The following is an 18,941-nucleotide window of genomic DNA, read 5'->3' as shown; positions in this document are numbered from 1 at the left end:
TACATTCAATAGGTTGCGGAAAGTCCAATGTCTTCTCCAAGATTTCTACACATTCTACAGGAGATCTAGGTTCTCATGGACACATCTGACTCAGTCTTTTGCTTCCTCTAAATCAGGATTTCTCAACCTTGACATTTTAGGCTGGACAATTCTTTCTTGTGGGTGGCTGTCTTGCACACTGGAGGAATTTTGGCAGCGTTCCTGGCTGCTACCCACTTGATGCTAGCGGTTACTCTGTCCTAGTTATGATCATCAAAAGTGTCTCCAGACATTACTAAATGTTGCCTGGGGGGCAAAATCACTCCTACTTCGGAACCACTATCCTAAATTAGTTTAGTGTAGGAACTGACACCTATTGTCCCTGTTGTCACCAAGTCAACATAGGCATGGTACTCAAACTTTTTTCTTAATTTCCACCATTTTTTTTAAGTCACAAAAGGTACCTCTACTGGTAGAAAATATGACGGAAGTTCTGGGGAAATTGAGAGATTTTCATCATGAGTATGCAACCAATAAGAATTTGTTAGGTGCCTTGGTTTCTCTTCCCTTATCTCTCTTTACCTTCTCTATTCTCTGTTCTTCCCTACTTGCAAATTTGTGTCCATTTTCAATTCAGTGGTTTAGTTATATTATTTTACTTCTCTGTACCAACTCATCTCCTTAGGGTCTTACTTTCCACCCCTAATTGGTGAATTGAGGTATTTTTCTGAACAAAAAAGGCACCTCTCCCATAGTAATTCTGTAACCTATTATGATAATTAAAATGGAATCTTGTTGCAGTTCTCACTGACAAGCTCCCTCTATGTAGCCACAGTAGTATTAACCCCTTTCACAGGAAGAAAGCTATTCTCATTATCTACTGCAGCATAAAAACTGACCAAAACTTAGTGGCTTAAAATAACAACCGTTACATCATATCTCTCTTCAAATGGCATATCCACATGGTTAGCTTGGATTCCTCCAGCAGGCTATGCCTGGACTAGTTCACTTTTTACATGGTGGCTCAGGGCTCCTGGAGGAAGGGCTGTATGTACCAAGAAGAGAGAGCTGCCAGTGTCTTAAGCCTTGAGTCTTCAGTGTCCCTTTTCACATATGGGTCAAAGTAGTCACAGGGCCTGTCAGATTCAAGTCAAAGTGTTGTATCTTTATTTTACAACAAATTTTGATGTTACTCCTTCATGCCAGTTACCCTCTTCCCCACCCAGGACCCCTCCAAAGTTCCATTCCATCAGACTCAGACTTGAGATCTAGGTTTTTGATGCATCAGATAACTAAAAAAAAAGAGCCAAGAGAGCCTGGTGCTCTGAAAGCTGAGGAACAGATGGATCTCAAGAAGATCGAGTAACAGAGATGAGGAGAGGAGAGCTTTGGCTGTGGCCAATGGAAGACTTGGGTCCCCTACTCACTCCTTCACTGTGATGGTGATGCTGGGAGCCAGAGACCTTGTTTATTTCCCTTATTATATATGTTTCTTTTCCTGATGACACAGCACATGTTTCTTCTAGAAATTCAGAAAATATGGAAAATTATAAAAAAAGAAAGTGTAATGCATAGATAACCCCTGAAACCTTGCATTGAATTGATTTCTGTATTCTTTATATAAACATGAATACTTACAGATGCATGTATATATGAGCATATGTGTATACATATTTATTCCTTTTTACTCCCGTGCTTCCTCTGATTGTTCAATCACCAGCAAGACTGTGTGTGTGTGTGTGTGTGTGTGTGTGTGTGTGTGTGCATGCACTCAGGGTAAGGTCACAGCAGGAATGTGAAGAGAAAGGAAGGAGACAATTATCAGTATTTACATTTTCTAAATAGACTTGACATTCCTGGAAGAGACATTACTTAGAGAAAAAAGATTTCTGAGTCTCCAAGTTTGCCTTTGGGGACAAAAGCTCAATTTTATCTTTGTAAATAATAGACTTTGGAAGCATGAGTGATGTAGGAGTCAATTTTCCTGCCGTGGATTTGATAGAAATGTCACAGCTGAGCAAGGAGAGATTTGGGAGGAATGATGGAGTTTGGTGTTGGTCTAGGTCTCACAGACACTCCCATACTTTGCAGAATAATGGAAGTCCTACAGTGGTGGGGCCGGGACCTCAAGCAGAGGACTATATACTGATTCCCGGGGAAATCTGAGGGGGCAGTGATAATGGCACAGAAGTCTCTCGTGCTCACACATCACAGCAGTAATGAAGAAATGAGCAAAACAAGGCAAGTCTAGCTGGAGAGCTCACCCCACATTGCCTGTGGCCAAGGAGGCTTGGGAAAGTGCCCTGGGGTTTCATTTGCTCCAAAGGTGTAGAGAAGGACCAAGAGAAGGCAGAGAGACAACTCTTGATGGAGCCACAAGTGTCTAAGTGGAGGCAAGCCCACCACGTGCAAATCACCAGATAAACAAAGACAAGTGATGGCTCAACCTATGCCAGTGACAGACAGAGGGTGAGGAAGGACCGGCCTTTCCTTGCTCTGTGCTGCCACAATCCAGTGGACAGAGGGGCCAATCTAATGGAAGGAGGAGGGAAGCGGTAGATCCCTTAAATGATTGTTTAAACACAAGGGCTGAAGAAAACCCTAGTGTGATTGAGCTACCTCATAGCTAACCAGATCCATTTTTGTCCATCAAGCAAAATGAAGGATTAAAGCAAAAATCAAGTTGAGATTTAAACAAAAATAGTTACATTTTCTGCACACTGTGACCTGAGAAGTATGTGTCATTGTTTGTTTGTGTGTGTGTATACATGGTCATCTCTATTATTCCCTGAAGTTTTGATCACACTGTTCATGGAGTTTTACTAAACATTATATCATGAACAATTTAACCATGTCATTAAATATTCTTTGGAATGCCCTTATTGCGTGCATAATAAGTCCAGTATACTGATACAGTGTTCCTTCCTTCCCCTTCCTTCCTTTCCTCCACAACTACCCCATTGTGAAACACTTACTTTGTTTCAAATTGTTCATTGTTAAATGTAACGTTTTTTAAAAATGTTTTAAATCTTTTTCTGTAACTTGCATTAATTTCCTGTGGAACAGTTTCCAAAAGTGAATTTACTGGGTGCAGGTACATAAATATCTTTAAGTCTTCTCATTCACATTGTCAAACTGCCCCCCCACCTCCACCTAACTTTGCCTTTTATATTCCCACCAGACAGTTCCTTCACACAAATGTGTCTTTTCTCAGAGACTACTCAGGAAGGTAAAGTTCTGTGTAAGTGTTACAAAGTGGGGTATGGTCCCAGCATATTAAAGGCCCTGAGTATATTTTGGCTCTTGTCTGGACTTTGAAACATCAAAAGTGAGTAGCGCTCTAGACTGTCCTTTGCCACTGAAAGTATATAAAATGTTAAGCCACTAGAGGGCAGAGTTATCTCACTAAACCAAGGGTTTTTTTTTGTTTGTTTTTGTAGAGCCCAAGCCAGTTCATAACATCAACCTACATCAAAATCTTGACATTGCCGTCAAGGTGGCTTCAATTATTTTAACAAAGTGACAAACAGAGGCAGGGATGCTTTAAATTTAAACCAGGCAGTTCCCAATTACTGTAATAAACACATTGTATTCACACTGCTTCTTAAAGACTGAACTTTTAATTTCTTTTTAGTTTATTTATTTATTTATTTTGAGAGAGAGAGAGAGAGAATGCAAGTAGAGGAGGGGCAGAGAGAGAGGGAGAGAGAAAGAATCCAAAGCAGGCTCCATGCTAACAGCGTGGAGCCCAACGGGGGCCTTGAATTCACAAAACGGTGAGATCATGACCTGTGCGGAAATCAAGGCCGGATACTTAACTGACTGAGCCACCCAGGAGCCCCTGAAGTTTTAATTTTAGAATAGTTTTCAATTTACAGAAAAATTGTGAAAATAGTACAGACTTCCCATATGCCCCAAACCCAGTTCTTCCTATTGTTAACCTCTTGAGAATTGTACATTTATTACAACTAAGGGACTGATATTGACATATTACTATTAAGTAAAGTCTATACTTTATACAGATTATCTTAGTTTTAACCAATGTTCTTTATTTGTCCCAGGAAACCACATTATATTTAGTTGTTACGGTCTCCTTAGGCTCCTCTTGGCTGTGACCTTTTCTCAAACTTTCCTTGTTTTTGAGGACCTTGACAGCTTTGAGGAGTACTGAGCAGGTATTTTGTAGAATGTCCCTCTACTGGGATTTGTCTGAGGTTTTTCTCATTGTTCGACCAGAATTATGAGTTTAGGGGAGAAATATCACAGAGGTAAAGGGGCATGTTCATCTCATCATGCTGAGGGCGCATACTACCAACCTGATTTGTCACTGTTGATGTTGACCTCCATCACCTGGCTGAGGGAGAGTGTGTCAGGATTCTCCACCTCTCAGTTACTCTTTTTTTACTCTTTCTATACTGCACTCTTTGGCAGGAAGTCGCTATGTGCAGACTACACGAGTGGAGAGCTATGTAACCCTGCCTGGGGCAGGGGGGCAGTATCTACATAAATTATTTGGATTCTTCTGTGTAGGAGAGTTCTCTCTTCTCCCCTATTTATTTATTTACTCTATCTTTTATTGACATCAGTGTGGATTCATGGATATCAATTTTATGCATTGGGTTATAATCCAAATCCAATTTTTATATTTTCTTGCTTAGACTGTTTTAGCTTTGGCCATTGTGGGGGGGAGGGTATTCAGTTGCTTCAGTACCTTCTTGATATATCTCCACCATTGTTTGGTTTTGTTTTGATTTTGAGCACTTCCTTACCTTCTAGCACTCGAAGAGTCTCCAGGCTCATCTTGTTTATTTGCTGCTCTAGTCCTAAAATCAGTCATTTTTCCAAGGAAACCTGGATCTTTTTCTTGGAAAGTGGTATTGGAAACAAAGATCTGAGTGCTAGGTTTATGTTCTCTCATGTACACATCTTGTACACTTCTATTCTTCCAACAGCACTGTGAAGTTATTAGACCTGTTTTATAGATGAGCAATCTTTGCAGCCTTGCACAGACTCCCCCACTTAGCTGTAGAGCCTGGCTAATGTCTGGATTTGGGGTGACTACAAATTCATGTTCTTTCACTATGCCCAAGAAATAATGGTTAAGTGGAGTGTCCATTATTGCATGCAATTGCATGAATGATTTTTGCCTTTACTTTTACTATTTTCTCCAGAGAGAGAAGCTGCTTTTGTCATGGAATCAATTGTTTGCCAAAGCTCTTCGGTGGTGCTTCAGGTGCTCCCATTTTTACCGAGCGCATGCACCACTGCGGACCTAGGATCTCAGACTGCCTTGCCCAGGCTCGTGTGATCAGAGGAAGGGGAGTCACCAGAGGACCCCAGGGAGGCTATGAACAGGACCAGGGCCAATCGGGTTTGGGAGAGGCAGGGACTGGAGGGGAGAAAAGAACCAGAGCACATTACAGAAATGAAACCTTCTGGAAGAAGGAAGCATCCTAGAGCAAAGGAGAAGGGCTACTGCATGGTAGCAAAATCTCCATTTTTTTTGGGCAGTTCGGGGAGTTCAGTGCATCCTTAATGAGGATTCATTTCCTGCCACCAAGTGAACTGCACAGCTTCTTTACGTCTTTTCTGTGCAATTGGAATAAACTTGCATTACATTTCCTTGGGAGTAATATTAACTCCATATCCTTGGGAGTAATATTAACTTCTAGCTCATTGGCCCCTTCAGGGAGAATGATATTGTGAAACTCTCCATTTGGTCTGTTGTAGAGGTTAAGTAGACATTAAAGAAGTTATGCTATAGCAAAATCTATGTTTAATAAAATTATTTTTTTCTGATTATGACATTAGAGTATGTTTATTGTGAAATAATAGACGATACAAATAATTTAATAAAGCAAAGATACCACTCAGATATTCACTGTTAGGGTTTTGTTCTGCTTTTTTTTTTCTTCTGTTTTTTTTTTTTCTCCTTGTCTACGCATCCATGGATAATATTGGGCTTGTGTTGCATATAAAATTTTACATCTTGATTTTCACTTAATTTTCCATTACCTTTCCCATGTTATTAAATATTCCTAAAGATATGACATCTGATAGATGCATTATCCTCCATAACATTGGATATATTCAGTTAGAACTATATGCTGTGATGAATTTTTTACGTATTCATTTTGAATGTAGCCAAAAGTATTCCCTCTGGAACAATTTCTAGAAGTGGAATAGATTTCTAGAAGTGGTGAGAATGAAAAGTGTCTACCTCATAGAGTTGATGACAGGAATATGAGGGGAGGTGAGTTACCCTACACCAGAGTTTGGTATAGGCAAGCATTCAATGAATGTTGGCGTTGCCATTATAAATATATTCTTCTTGGTAAATACTAGCAAATAGTCTTCCAGAAAACTTTTCATTCTTAACATGAGCATGTTATCAAATACTTTAATAGTAATTGAAATTATTGTAAACCATAACATTAGGCTTTGTGAATGACATCTGGGATAAGAGATGGGGTCTTGCCAAAGGGGTTGAAGAAATTAGCAGTAGATCTCCCAAAGAGACGGTAGGAGGGGTGAGAAAGATCTTGGAAAGGAGTGGTGAGACAAATATCACCAGTGGATCTAATGGGAGTGAGACCAGGGCTCATGCTGGGATGCTGGGTGTGCACATGTAGGTGTGTGCATGTGTGTGTGTGTGTATGTGTGTGTGTGACATTGTGACATCGGTTTTGGGCTGCATACCCAGGAACAGTCACAGATTATTGAGGACATAATATAAGCTAAATGGGGTCACCAGTGCTTTGAGGAGGGAGGCAGGCCAGCTGCTGTCCAGAACATGGAATGTTTAGTTGTAGAGAATGTATAAGCTGGAGACCATCTGTTCTATCACAAGGGTTGTAAAGGACAAAGCAAAGAAGAACCTGGAGATTCAAAATTAAAGATAATCACTAAAGTAGTAAATTCTAATAAATGAAACTGGAATTTAAGGCAGTAGCAAAAAAGAGTAGGTTAAGAAACAAAGGCAAGTGATTGTTTCCAAAGAACCACGGTCTAAAACACATCTATGTTACCAGGAGGGGAAGGTAACACTTTGACTCGTTCCCATCCTCACCTGCAAGGGCTTGTGGTCTGAAAACTCAAGCATTCCCTCCTAGACTACCCTCACCTCATTACCTCACATATGTTCAATCATGACGGCCTCATGACCTGCCTTAACTCTCTGTGCTGGGCAGTATTAAGTGCTTTACAGTGTACAAAGATGGGGCAAATAATATCAGTTCTATTGTACAGATGAGGAAACTGAGCCTCAAGGCAGAGAAGAGACCCTTGTCAAGGGCACATGATGAAAGAAAAAGAGACAGGAAGTGGATGTGGTTCCTACCTCCTCTTCCAAAATAATTGACTATTTCATAGCCTTTGATGTGCAAGCTCCCAGCCGCCAGATGCCAGCAGAGTGCCAGCTGGGGAAGGTGACCTGTGCTGGGAGGGAGGTAGCACAGGAGGGAGAGAAGAAGGCTGGGACACCTTGTGACAGACTGGAGCTTCTGAGTCCTTCCCATGCCAAGATAATCTGGCTCTGAATTTCTCTTATTTAAAAGGCTGGGTGGGACACCTGGGTGGCTCAGTCGGTTGAGCATCCAACTCTTGGTTTCAGCTTAAGTCATGATCCCAAGATTTGTGGGATAGAGCCCTGCCTAGGGCTTCATGCTAAAGGAAGGAACCTGCTTGGGATTCTTTCTCCCTCTCTCCCTCTGCCCCTCCCCCCTCAAAATAAATGAATAAACTTAAATGAATGAAATGAATAAAAAATAAAAAAAACAAAAGCCTGGGGTTGCCCTTGTTAGACAGTGACACTTGCAGAGGTCGGCTACGATCTTCCTGTTTTCCGTGATCTCTGATGGCCTTTCAAAGACCCTGGGAAACCCAGGACTGCAAAACTGCCCTCCCTTATGTTAAACTACCCCTTCCAACATTAAGAACTTTGCAGAAGTCAGAGCACGCAATAGCAACAGCAGTATTTACCTCATACTGACTCTTCTCTCTCCTAACTTCTTGTCAACTCCCAAGATAAGAGGTCAAGGAATCTGTTGTCAATCACACTGACCAGAAGTGGCAAGGCAATAATCGGAGCCCAAGCTATGTGACATCAAGGCTAATACTCTTTTAGTTTATTGACTTATAGTTGAATTACAATCAACTGAACATATGTAATGTGCAAAATATGTCAGGGACACACCCGTGAAGACATCGCCACAATCAAGAGGACTGAAGCCCTTGCTCTCAACCAGCTTCGACTTGTAGTATCAAGCCCATCCTTCTACTGGAAGAGCAGTCAGATATTTGAAGAGACCCACTTGTGCTTTTGAAATGTCCTGTTCCTTAAGGTAAGCACCATCCTAAGTTTCCGCAAATGCATTTCATAGTACCCAGGGGAGTTTCTTTTATCAGCTTGTTAACCCTCCCATAGGGATTTTGCCTAGGTAATCGGATACTTGGATGATTCTCCAGTCTGTCAAAAGTCATGCAAGCTTTTGTCCTGAAGCCCATAGGCTGGGACCAGGCCTGCAGGGGGCAGCCAGTGGTGCCCAATGCAAGCCCTGGGTAGGCAGATGGGCCAGGGTTGGGAGGTCTCCAGGTTAGCAGATGCTGCTTTGAATGCTCTCGTGCTGGTGGGCTCACACCCTACAAGTAAGCGATCAATCTGTAGATGTGTTTATTTTAGAAAGACAAATAAAAACATTTGAATTGTCTTTTTCCTCCATTTTCACATATATAGGGAAGACAAAATTCACAAGTACAGCTTCATGTTCAACCTCTACTAAATATATATGTATATATTTACTTATTTATTGCTTATTTATTTTTGAGAGAGAGAGAGATACACACATGGAGCACGAGTGGGGGAGGAGCAGGGAGAGAGGGAGACACAGAATCCGAAGAAGGCTCCAGGCTCCCCTGAATATATATTTAGGCACCCCTAAAATATGTGTGTGTGTGTGTATGTATTTACATATATATTTTTTAATGTTTTTATTTTATTTTTTGGAGAGAGAGAGAGAGAGAGAGACCAAGCACGAGCAGGGGAGGAGCAGAGAGCAAGGGAGACACAGAATCAGAAGCAGGTTCCAGGCTCCAAGCTGTCAGCACAAAGCCCATCGCAGGGCTACAACCTACAAACTGTGAGATTATGATCTGAGCTGAAGTTGGATGCTTAACTGACTGATTACTTTCAAATTTTTAGTATCTTTTCTTTAAAAATATTTTTCTAAGTTTTCTGACACTAGGCTGGGCATGTACACGTTATCTTACATATCCTTACTACATCCCGTAGAATAGAGTAGTAATATTCCATTTCACAGGTGAAAAACTGAAGCATAGGGTAGGTAAGTAAGCTGGCAACTTTTCCACTGCTATTAAATGGTAGAGCCATAATATACAGTGTGTGATCTAAGGCTAGATCTGGTTTCAGTGCATCAAGGGTTTGGGGCAGGGGGGTGGCAGAGGGAAATGGGGATCAGTGACTTAAATCCCAAATCCAAGGACTCCTTTGATTTAATACCCTTAAATACACCCCATCACCCCCACATACATATGTTTTCTGCTGTTATAGAAATGGGATAATGTTCTACACAATATTCTGTAACTTAACTTTGCAGGTATGTATCATAGACAGCTTGCCATGATTATAGACCTAGCTTATTCTTTTATTCTCCTTTTTTTTTTTAAGTAATGCAAGTATAATATAACCTATAGTTGTCAAACCTTGTGTTTCTTCTCCCAGGGACTCTGGTATGGTAGGTCTGGGTTTGCACCAAGGTTTGTGGAGTGACTGACAGCCACCACTGTTTTAAAAAACTTCTGCTGTTCTAAGCCGCCTCCTGAAGAGTGGATGAGAAATAAACAGAGCAACAACAAGACACACAACCAGCCAGATACAAGGGCCCTGGGGCCAAAGAGAGACAGAGAGGAAGGGGGAGACGACCGGGCTCAAGTCCCAGTGCAGAGAGAAGTGTAGTAAGACTCCTGTGGCCAACGCAGAAAAGAGGGTTTCACAGGGACTTGCAAAGGAAGGAAGTGCCAAGACAGGGACAGCTCCCATCCCCCTCTGAGGGAACGGAGATTAGGCTGGAGGCTGGAGGATTTAGCTCAAAGTTGCATTTGCATGGCAAACGCAGTGTTTACTGGGTTGTTAATTTGAGGTCTTTGGCAGAGTTAATGGCGGCTTGAGGGAGAGCTCAAAAACCTGAGCCCCCTCAGATGCCACACTAATGGGGGTGGGGGTGTCTGAGTACTAGGGGTGCCTTATTTCTGCTTTCCATTCTCTTTTTTCACCAGGAAATAATATTTCCCATTACCCATTTGCTTAGGGCCTTGAAAGACATGTGTAATATGGACAAATCAAAGCTCTGAACTTCATTAGTCTTCTCCCAAAATGTCATGGGTTGATCTACTTGAGGGTCTCCTATGTTCTGTGCGGCTTCTTACTTGTTGATGAGAGCAATAACTAAGCATAAACTGGACATCAGGGAGGAGGGAAACAGAGAGGCCCGATAGCCAGTCCCAGCTTTGTCTCTCTCTTTCCATCTCCAGCCGGGATCCGTTCTTGATTCCCACCAGGCAGCCAGCCCTGTGTCTGGGTCATTCTGGGGCCAGGGTGGAGGTCCTGAACCCTGCTCAGGCTGGCTCATCAGTGCTCAGCAATATCACACTCCCTACCAGTCTGACCAGAGATGGTGCCCTGATACTTCTAATTGGGCTCCTACTTCATTCCTAAGTCTAGGTTCCAAGTCCCTGTCTGGCCACCCATATTTAGCCCAGATCCTTCCTGAAAGTAAGGACTAGTCTTTCTCTTGCCAGGCTCTGACTTGGTATTGGAACCTGGCCTCAGACCCAAAGTCTCTGATTGGGATTGGCCACTAGAGGATGGACTCCAGGAGCCAGCTTCCTGCTGTCTGGATTTCCAGGTATCACCTGCCCCATGTTCCTCATAGCTGGACTCCAACAGCTTGTTGGAAACGTTCCACTTCTGTTTTATGTCCCTCCCCCCACTTCCTTGGCCAACTGCTCTCTTGAGCTGTAAGCAAAGATTGACATAAGTTTCAGTTGCTGGCTAGATTAAACTTCCTTTGTTAGCTCCTGCAATTTCATCAGTTTCCCAAGTATAGCTTTTTTTTTTTTAACCCAGTAGGTATATCCAATGTCATGTCCCAATCCCTCTCTATCCTGCCCAAGTGATGGGAAACACCCTACATTTCTGTGATATGGCCATAACCTTACACAACTGGTGGGTCCTTGGAATTTTCTATTTAAATCAAGCTTTTCAAATGAAATTCTCTTTTAAATATTCTAGAGAGAATGTTTCAAATATCTGACTCTGATTCTTTTACGGAAGGTGGACAGCAGTATGGTGCTATGTGACGTACATTATACAAAACTTCAGTCCCCGAGTTGAATCCTATCTTTCCTATTGTAACCTTGGACACGTCATTATACAGTCTTCCTGGAACTTTTTCTTCACCCAAGAAACAATGAGGGTCATTTAGTAATGTCTAAGGCTGAATTGTAACAGTCTATAATTCTTAACAGTTACACTCTAAAATGTATTATTTTCTATATTCAAATTTCTAGCTTAAAAGTTCTTAGAATTAAGTACACTGGCATGAAGTTTCTGCCTGGGGATTTACTCTTTTGACTTTTTTTTTTTTTTCTAAATAGACTGTCTTTCGTGACCTAAAATTATCATCTTAGTTGCCAACCAAGGTAAGCTTCACAGAGGGGAAGCCGCCTTACCTTTAGAGAGGAATCTTTTAGTTTAGTTTTGGAAATCACAGAATGCACGGGAATGGGGCTTTTCTGAATGTGGATATATGAGCCACCCCGAACCCCCTTAAAGCAGCTCAGACCCCAGTGCTGAGCAGGGAGAATCAGAGACAACGCCTCTGAGAAGTAGAGATAGCCATTAGCGAGCTCTTTTCTTCTGTAATTAAAGGGAAAGCCTTGTATCTTTGTATTAGACCCTTTAATCTAAGGGTTGCTAAATGTTTTACAAACATTAATTAATTCAATTGAGCTTCACATCAGCACCTTGAGGCAGGTAATTCCTCTTTGGGACATCACATCTTCAGTTTTCCACATTATGCATTAGTGCAGATTAAGTTAGTTAATAATAACAGTAAAACTTTGAGTTTAGATAAAGTTCTATAGCCAACAGTCTCAAGTATTCTACAAATATCAGATTTCGGTAATGAGGACTAAAGAGGAAGCTTGAGGCAGCTCGTTGCCAACAATGATAAGGCAGAAAGGCTGCACATGATTGAGGTTCTACTCCATGCTGAGGACACATGACCTTGAACAGTTCTTTGACCCCTTTGTGACTCAGTTCCTACAGCTCTCAAGTGGGGGCAATAATATTACTCACCTCTGTACTTCACAGAGATGTTGCAAGGAATAATGTTTGTAATATGCTATGAAGTTCTCAGATGAAAGGTGGAAATTAATATATGATGAAACATTATTACCACTTATCTTCACACCGTCTAAATGGGTTAGGCTAGAGAAGTATCAGCATCCCCACAGCGCTGGCAGAAACTAGTCCTGCCATTATTTCCATTTAACATCTGTTATATACACCCAAAGAGGTTGAGAATTGCTCAGAACAGTGGGTATGCTCGTGGGATAAATGAGAGCAAGCTGAGATACCAGATCAACAAAGAGGTAGCTAATTATTTCTTTTCTTTTCTTTTCTTTTCTTTTTTTTCTTTTTCATTCTTATTTTGAGATGAAATGTTTAAGAGGAAATGAGTGCAGAGGGAGAATCAGAGAATGGCTGAAGCAACTTTTCTTCAGACATTCCTCTCAATTCTAGGTCATCAGCATATGTGTGTGATTCGTAGTCTCTGAAGGAGCTCTTGTGCAAGAACTCCTCTGTGACTTTGCTTTCTGTCTCCTTTTCCAGTAATGTTTTCCCTAGCCATCTCCATTGATCTAGGCCAGCATAGAGCTCCCTACCTCCACAGAGCCTTCCCGGCTTCATTCTCTACCTGGACTTTGTCCTCTGCCACTCCTTTGTATTTAGCACATGTTTTGTAATTTATATTTTAGTGTTGGTCTTGCTTTCCAGCAGACTTCACTCTTCAAAGGTGTATTCTAGTAATCTCTGTTCTTCATCTAGGACAGGTCTTGATATACTGAAGTCAATCAAATAAGTATTAAATGAATAAATGGAAACTGTCAGCAAAATGTCACGATTTGAATTCAGACCACACCAAATTCATATCTGCTCTTCTCACCATGTGTGAGCCACCTGCAGTGCAGAATAGAAATATTGAACAGGCAAACTGGGAAGAGAAAGACTGATCTAAACTTTCAACCCCTTTGGGTATATACCAAGAAACACATATGGTAAGATGCTTAATTTTGTAAGAAACCCCCAAACAAACAAACAAAAAGAAACCCCCAAACTGTCTCCCAAAGTGTTTGCACCATTTTGCATTCCCACCAGCAATGAATGGGAATTCCTTTTGCTCCACATACTTGTCAGCACTTGGTGTTGTCGGTGCTATCAATTTTGGCCATTTTAATAGATTTGTAGTGATATTTCATTGTTGTTTTAATTTGCACTTCCCTGACAACATTATCAAACATGTTGAAAACATGTGTCTACACAAAAGTCCTCCCATGAATGTATGCAGCTTTATCCATAATTGCCAAAACTTGGAAACAACCGAGATGTCCTTGGGAGGTGAATGGATAAATAAACCATGGTATATCCAGGCAGTGAAGTGTTATTCAGCTCTAAAAGGGAATGAGCTATTGAGGCGCAAAAAAACGTGGAGGTAACTTACATGTATATTACTAAAGGAAAGAAGTCATTTTAATAAGGCAACATGCTGTATGATTCCAATAGTATAACATTCTGGAGAAAGCAAAATGATTGAGATAGTAAAAGAATCGGTAGTTGCTAGGGGTTGGGAGAGACATAGGGATGAATATAAGGAGCAGAGAGAATTTTTAGGGCAGTGGAACTAGTCTGTATGATACTGTGATGGTGGATATATATGCCATTATATATCTGTCAAAACTCATAGGATGTATGACACTAATGTAAATTTTGGACTTGGGGTGAAAATGATGTGTTGAGGTTGGTTCATCGACTGTAACAAATGCATCATTCTGGGTGTTGACAATAGGGGGGAAGGATGTGTATATGGGAATCTCTGTACCTTCTGCTCAGTTTTGGTGTGAACCTAAAACTAGTCTAAATAATAAAGTCTATTAAATTATTTTTTAACAAAAAAATTAAACTTTCCAACAGGGAAATTGAGGTGTCACTTAGAGGGTTCAAGGGAACTCTCCAAAGGCGTTTAATATCACTTTAGAACCTGCTGATGCAATGATTCCTATAATATTTACACAGGAGCTGATCACAAAAAAATGTGTGTATTTATGAAATCAGTTTGCCTTCACTTGTGTCATTACCCATTGCATTAAGTCCAGACCCAGGCCTCAAATTCAAGACCTCCCTGGAATGTCCTTGATCTGTATTTTCTGCCACATCTCACTCTCCTCTTCTTCCGTCACACAGCCTGGTTACAGGAAAGGTGATGAATGCACCCTGGACAAAGCTGTGTGCCTCTCCTTCTGATGGCTCCCCTGCTTCAAATTCTTGTTCTGGGAGTGGCCCCACTCCCAGGCCAGGCTTCAGCATCTCCACCTGCTAAGACCTTCCTTCCCTGTCTGTTTTCAAGGCCCTTCTCAAATGCTTCCTCCACACAGAGGTTTCCTAGCCAAATGAAGGCAACATTCCTTGCAGAACACTTTGTATATAGCACATGAACCTGTATGTATACTGGAAGATCACTGCTCATAAGTCACGCTGCCATTGGGGCACTGGGATGTTTTACTATTAGAACTCCTGGAGGAACGTGAGGAAACTGTCACTATTTCACAGTCGTCGGTTCTACTGGGCCATGTCGTTGGAGATGATTTCCTACAGATTTCCCTGGGTTTCACAAAAATGTTTCGTGTTCTTAGGGACTTCTTTTGCTATTCAAGTTTGGCTTCAATATTGTTATTGCATGAGTAGATTTGTTGAGTGACATAAGTTTGGGCGAAGGCTTTCCTTGAACTCTTAATCATTTGCACACTCATCCTCACCTACGGTGGTGCCCGAGTTGCCAAGTGTATTGAGGATCCCAGCCAGGGGCACCAGTACAAGGATTACCAATTATGGACAAGAGAATGAAACCCTCTTCTCTTACCTGCACTCTGGCATCAGGATGCTTATCACCACTTTACATACTAACACTCAACCCCCATCAGTTGGTGCAAACTTTGAAATCTCACTGTCATCATCTCTCTCCTACATATTTGAACGACTGCCTGCTGGAGCTCTAACGGGTTCACTTACCTTTCTGTGAGGTAAGTTTTTTATTGAGATAACTCTCACTCACAAAATTCTCTCTTTAAAGGTGTGCAATTTAGTGAACTTTAGTATATTCACAAAGTTGTGCAGCCAAAAATCACTGTCTAATTCTGGAACATTTTCATACCCCCCCCCCCAAAAAATCCCATACTCCTTATATTTTGATCTTGTGGTGAAATGCTAATTCCCTTCTATTTATTTGATGAAATGTGTGCTAATAATATTTGGAAACTCAAAACAGTATGCATATGTTTTGTAATTCATATTACAATTGCTTAGTATTTTTTATGTTTATCTTGCTGATACTTTATCATTTGATCAAGGTTTTGTGTGCATGCATGCACACACACACACACACACACTTTAGTCTTGATCTTTTTTTTAAGTTTATTTATTTTGACAGAGAGGCGGAGAGAGAGGAAGAGAGAGAATCTCAAGCAGGATCCACAGCTGACAACACGCAGAGCCTGATGTGAGGCTCAATCTCATGAACCATAAGATATGACCTGAGCCGAAGTCAAGAGTCTGACTCTTAGGCGATTGAGCCACCCAGGCACCCCTAGTCGTGGTCTTGTTAGGGCTACTAGGGTCAAGTTGGGGATATTAGTGCCAAGAGTTGTAGCTTGAAGGAGTGAGTGGACACGGTGAAGGTAAAGATAACTCTACTTTATTGAACACATACTTCTTCCCTTGTACTGTTCTTCACACAACAGTTTTAGGAAGTTCTAGTTCAGGTAAGTTCTATTATCATCACCTTTATGTGAGGAAATAAAGGTTTTCTAAAGCTTATGACATGTATTATCCTAAAATGGCAGAACTAGGCCATCTTGGTTCACAGCCCAAATTGAAACCCAGGCTCTTCAAGTTCAGGGCACATACCTTTAACCACTATGTACTACTACCTGCTGTTATATTGGACCTTTAGTTTAATGACACCAACAGCACTTGATTAGAGCTGTACAATATGCTCTCCCAAGTCCTCATTCAATGCCTCAAATTACTGGATGAGAAGAGGCAGCTCCTGTAGGTTAAATAATCACACGGCTGACAGAGCATGGACCAGCAGCTGGGATCCAGGTTTCTCTCCAGAGCCACAGTGGCTGTGTGTTCGTTCCCCTACACCATGTTGAGGCTTCTGACAGCTCTCTCAGACTTCTGGTCCAGCTTTCATAGTAACAAACCGCCTTCTATCATATTTATTTGTACGTTTGAATCCTGATGTCAGTCTGAGGGTAGCAGATATCACTTGATTTATATGGGCAGTCCCTGTGCTCAGATTATGTATATTGAATGAAGGTGTGGATAAATTAAAAAATTAGTCTTGCCACATAGTCATGTGAATATTTTATTTCTAGACTTCCTCAAGAGTTTAACCACCAGTATCTTCGTGAGAGGAGACCACATACAATAGTTCTTATACCTTTGTTCTTTCTCTATGGTTTTCCCAAAAGTAAACTCAATTCCACATACACATTGAGTAGAACATTTTTGCATGCACAAAGAAATGTGATTACAAATAACTTTGGAAGAGGATTAGTCGTAATTTGTACCTTTTGTAAGCAAAATGAATGAGGATACTATTAAAAGCTGGTGGATTGGGGCTTTCAGTAATCAAATAAAATCTGCAGCTCTGTCAGCCACCCCTCCCCACCCCCCCCCCACCCCAATTCCTTAGCCTCTGTGAATAAAGCAGTGACCTGGGAGTTCTTGAGCCCGCTCCCCCACTCCTCGGAAAGGTCTTGCCAACTCGGCATTGTCCTGTTGGATTTGCAGTCAGATGTCTTATGCTGGCAGGCACTGGGCAGGCAATGAGTTCTTTCCCTGTAAATTGGGCACAAAAAGACCGGCATGGGAGCAGCCTCTTTGGGGACAGCTGCTCTGAGACAATGCTGTAAGCAAGGCAGAAATTCCTCCGAGCAGAGGGCGACTGGTGGGAGGAGTTCAGTTTGCTAAGTATTGTCATTTGCCGAGAGTAGGTGTGTGCACAAGAAGGAGTCTTAACCTGGAGAATCATTAACTCTTTCAGTCAGCTGGCTAGCTGCGGTGGCTCGGCAGGTTGGTCTCGGAGGCTCCTGCTCAGGAAGGCCAGGGAGGAGTGGAATCACTTTTTCATGGGGGACCACTTTGAGAAGGGCCAGCACGCTCTGCTCAATGAAGGAGAAGAGAATGAAATGGTAAGATTCTAGCCACACTCCCCTCTTCCTATTCCCATTCCCCAGCCTCCGATACTGTCCCCTGCCACACACACACACACACACACACACACACACACACACATGCATGCACACATGCACACACATGCGCATGCGTATGCACACACACACACTCTCTCTCAGACATTCACATGCTTCTTTGCAACTTGACTCTGGTATTATGTGAGAAAAGGTAGTGTCCAAAAAGTCTCTCTGTCCCATAAATGTAATCTCTGACAGCAGAAATTTGCTAGAATGAAAACACTGTATTCATTTTATCAAGAATGTTCTCTTTTTAAATGAAACAGAAAGGGAGAGAAGCACAATGCCACTTTATGAAGCATTTTTGAGCCTCACGAGTCTAGCAAGTTCTGTTCAGAACTTTAATGATTTCAGCAAATCCCTAATGTTGGGATGCAGTGTATTCCTTGATAGGAAGAAACAGAACATCCACAGTGAGGTAGGAGTGCTGCTGAGTCTTTGACTCTCTTCTCACATATCTGTGTTCACAAAGAATGTTGGACTGGGAAAACGTAAAATATTAACAATTATCAGCCTACACACTTCGCTGTTTACTTCTACAATTTTGCTTGTATGTCTCTAGGTATAGAGATTGATTACAAAAAACTTTCTGCAGTTCACTGTCTCTTTTATTTTAGATGTGTTCTCCTCTGAGGAACTATAGGAAAATCAAAGATGATTCTCATGTTCTTGCTGAATTTAAAGCTGTATTTGTCAATTACAATGCAATCAAGAGAGAGTTAGAAATGTGTATTTCTGATTAATAAGGCCTTTCTGCTGATTGTGTAAGTATAGTCTATACCAGTCATGGTGTAATTAAAATGTTAAAATGTGGTACTCCCATTCTATAATAGCATTTTATCTTCTTGGAATTAGTATATAAATAAGAAACCCAAAAGATGTTTATTTAAAATTTTTCTTGGTTAATTGCTTTAGCTCTGACTATTAAATTCTTTGTTCCTAAACTGGTCTTTCAAGTCTAATCTGCTTACCTGTTCCTATAGCAACAACATTTTTTGGACCTTCAAGAGTAGATCCCTTTTGCTATCAAAGCTGAAAAAATTATAAGGGAATAAAAGGCACCCAAATCTACATGGGCTTCTTAACCATCTCCTTACTTCTTTTGGATTTGACTCTGCCGAATGACAAGTGTCTTTAGGCCTTAAGCAAATATCACTAGAGATGACCTCTGACCCTATGTTGAGGAGTGAATCTTCTATTATTCCCCATATTGAGTTGAAAATTTGACCCTCATCTTGGAATCCCTTCGCCAGAAGGCAGGGGCTCCTCCCTCAAATCCTCAGATGGAAACACACCCACTCTTTTCTCATACTCTCATTTCTGCTCTTTGACGATTTGTCATTCAG

At 41.4% G+C, this 18,941-nt stretch overlaps 1 protein-coding gene across 1 annotated transcript in view; it reads left to right on the top strand.

Annotated features, from left to right (window-relative positions):
* The first annotated feature begins 8,005 nt into the window (after positions 1-8,005).
* LOC112849904 (putative cation-transporting ATPase 13A4) overlaps positions 8,006-18,941 on the top strand; it is a 134,213-nt gene continuing 123,277 nt past the window's right edge. Inside the window, exons 1-3 of the mRNA XM_086675021.1 lie at positions 8,006-8,321; positions 14,522-15,361; positions 15,765-17,535. Coding sequence (XP_086531147.1) covers positions 17,473-17,535 — 63 coding nt within the window. The 5' untranslated portion in view covers positions 8,006-8,321; positions 14,522-15,361; positions 15,765-17,472. The remainder of the gene's footprint in view (positions 8,322-14,521; positions 15,362-15,764; positions 17,536-18,941) is intronic.

This window comes from Puma concolor, chromosome C2, assembly GCF_028749965.1.
Source record: "Puma concolor isolate L17-30 chromosome C2, mPumCon1.1.hap2, whole genome shotgun sequence".
Taxonomy (NCBI): Eukaryota; Metazoa; Chordata; class Mammalia; order Carnivora; family Felidae; genus Puma; species Puma concolor.
The sequence above is the reverse complement of the archived record's forward strand: the minus strand, read 5'-3'. Positions and strand labels throughout refer to the sequence as shown.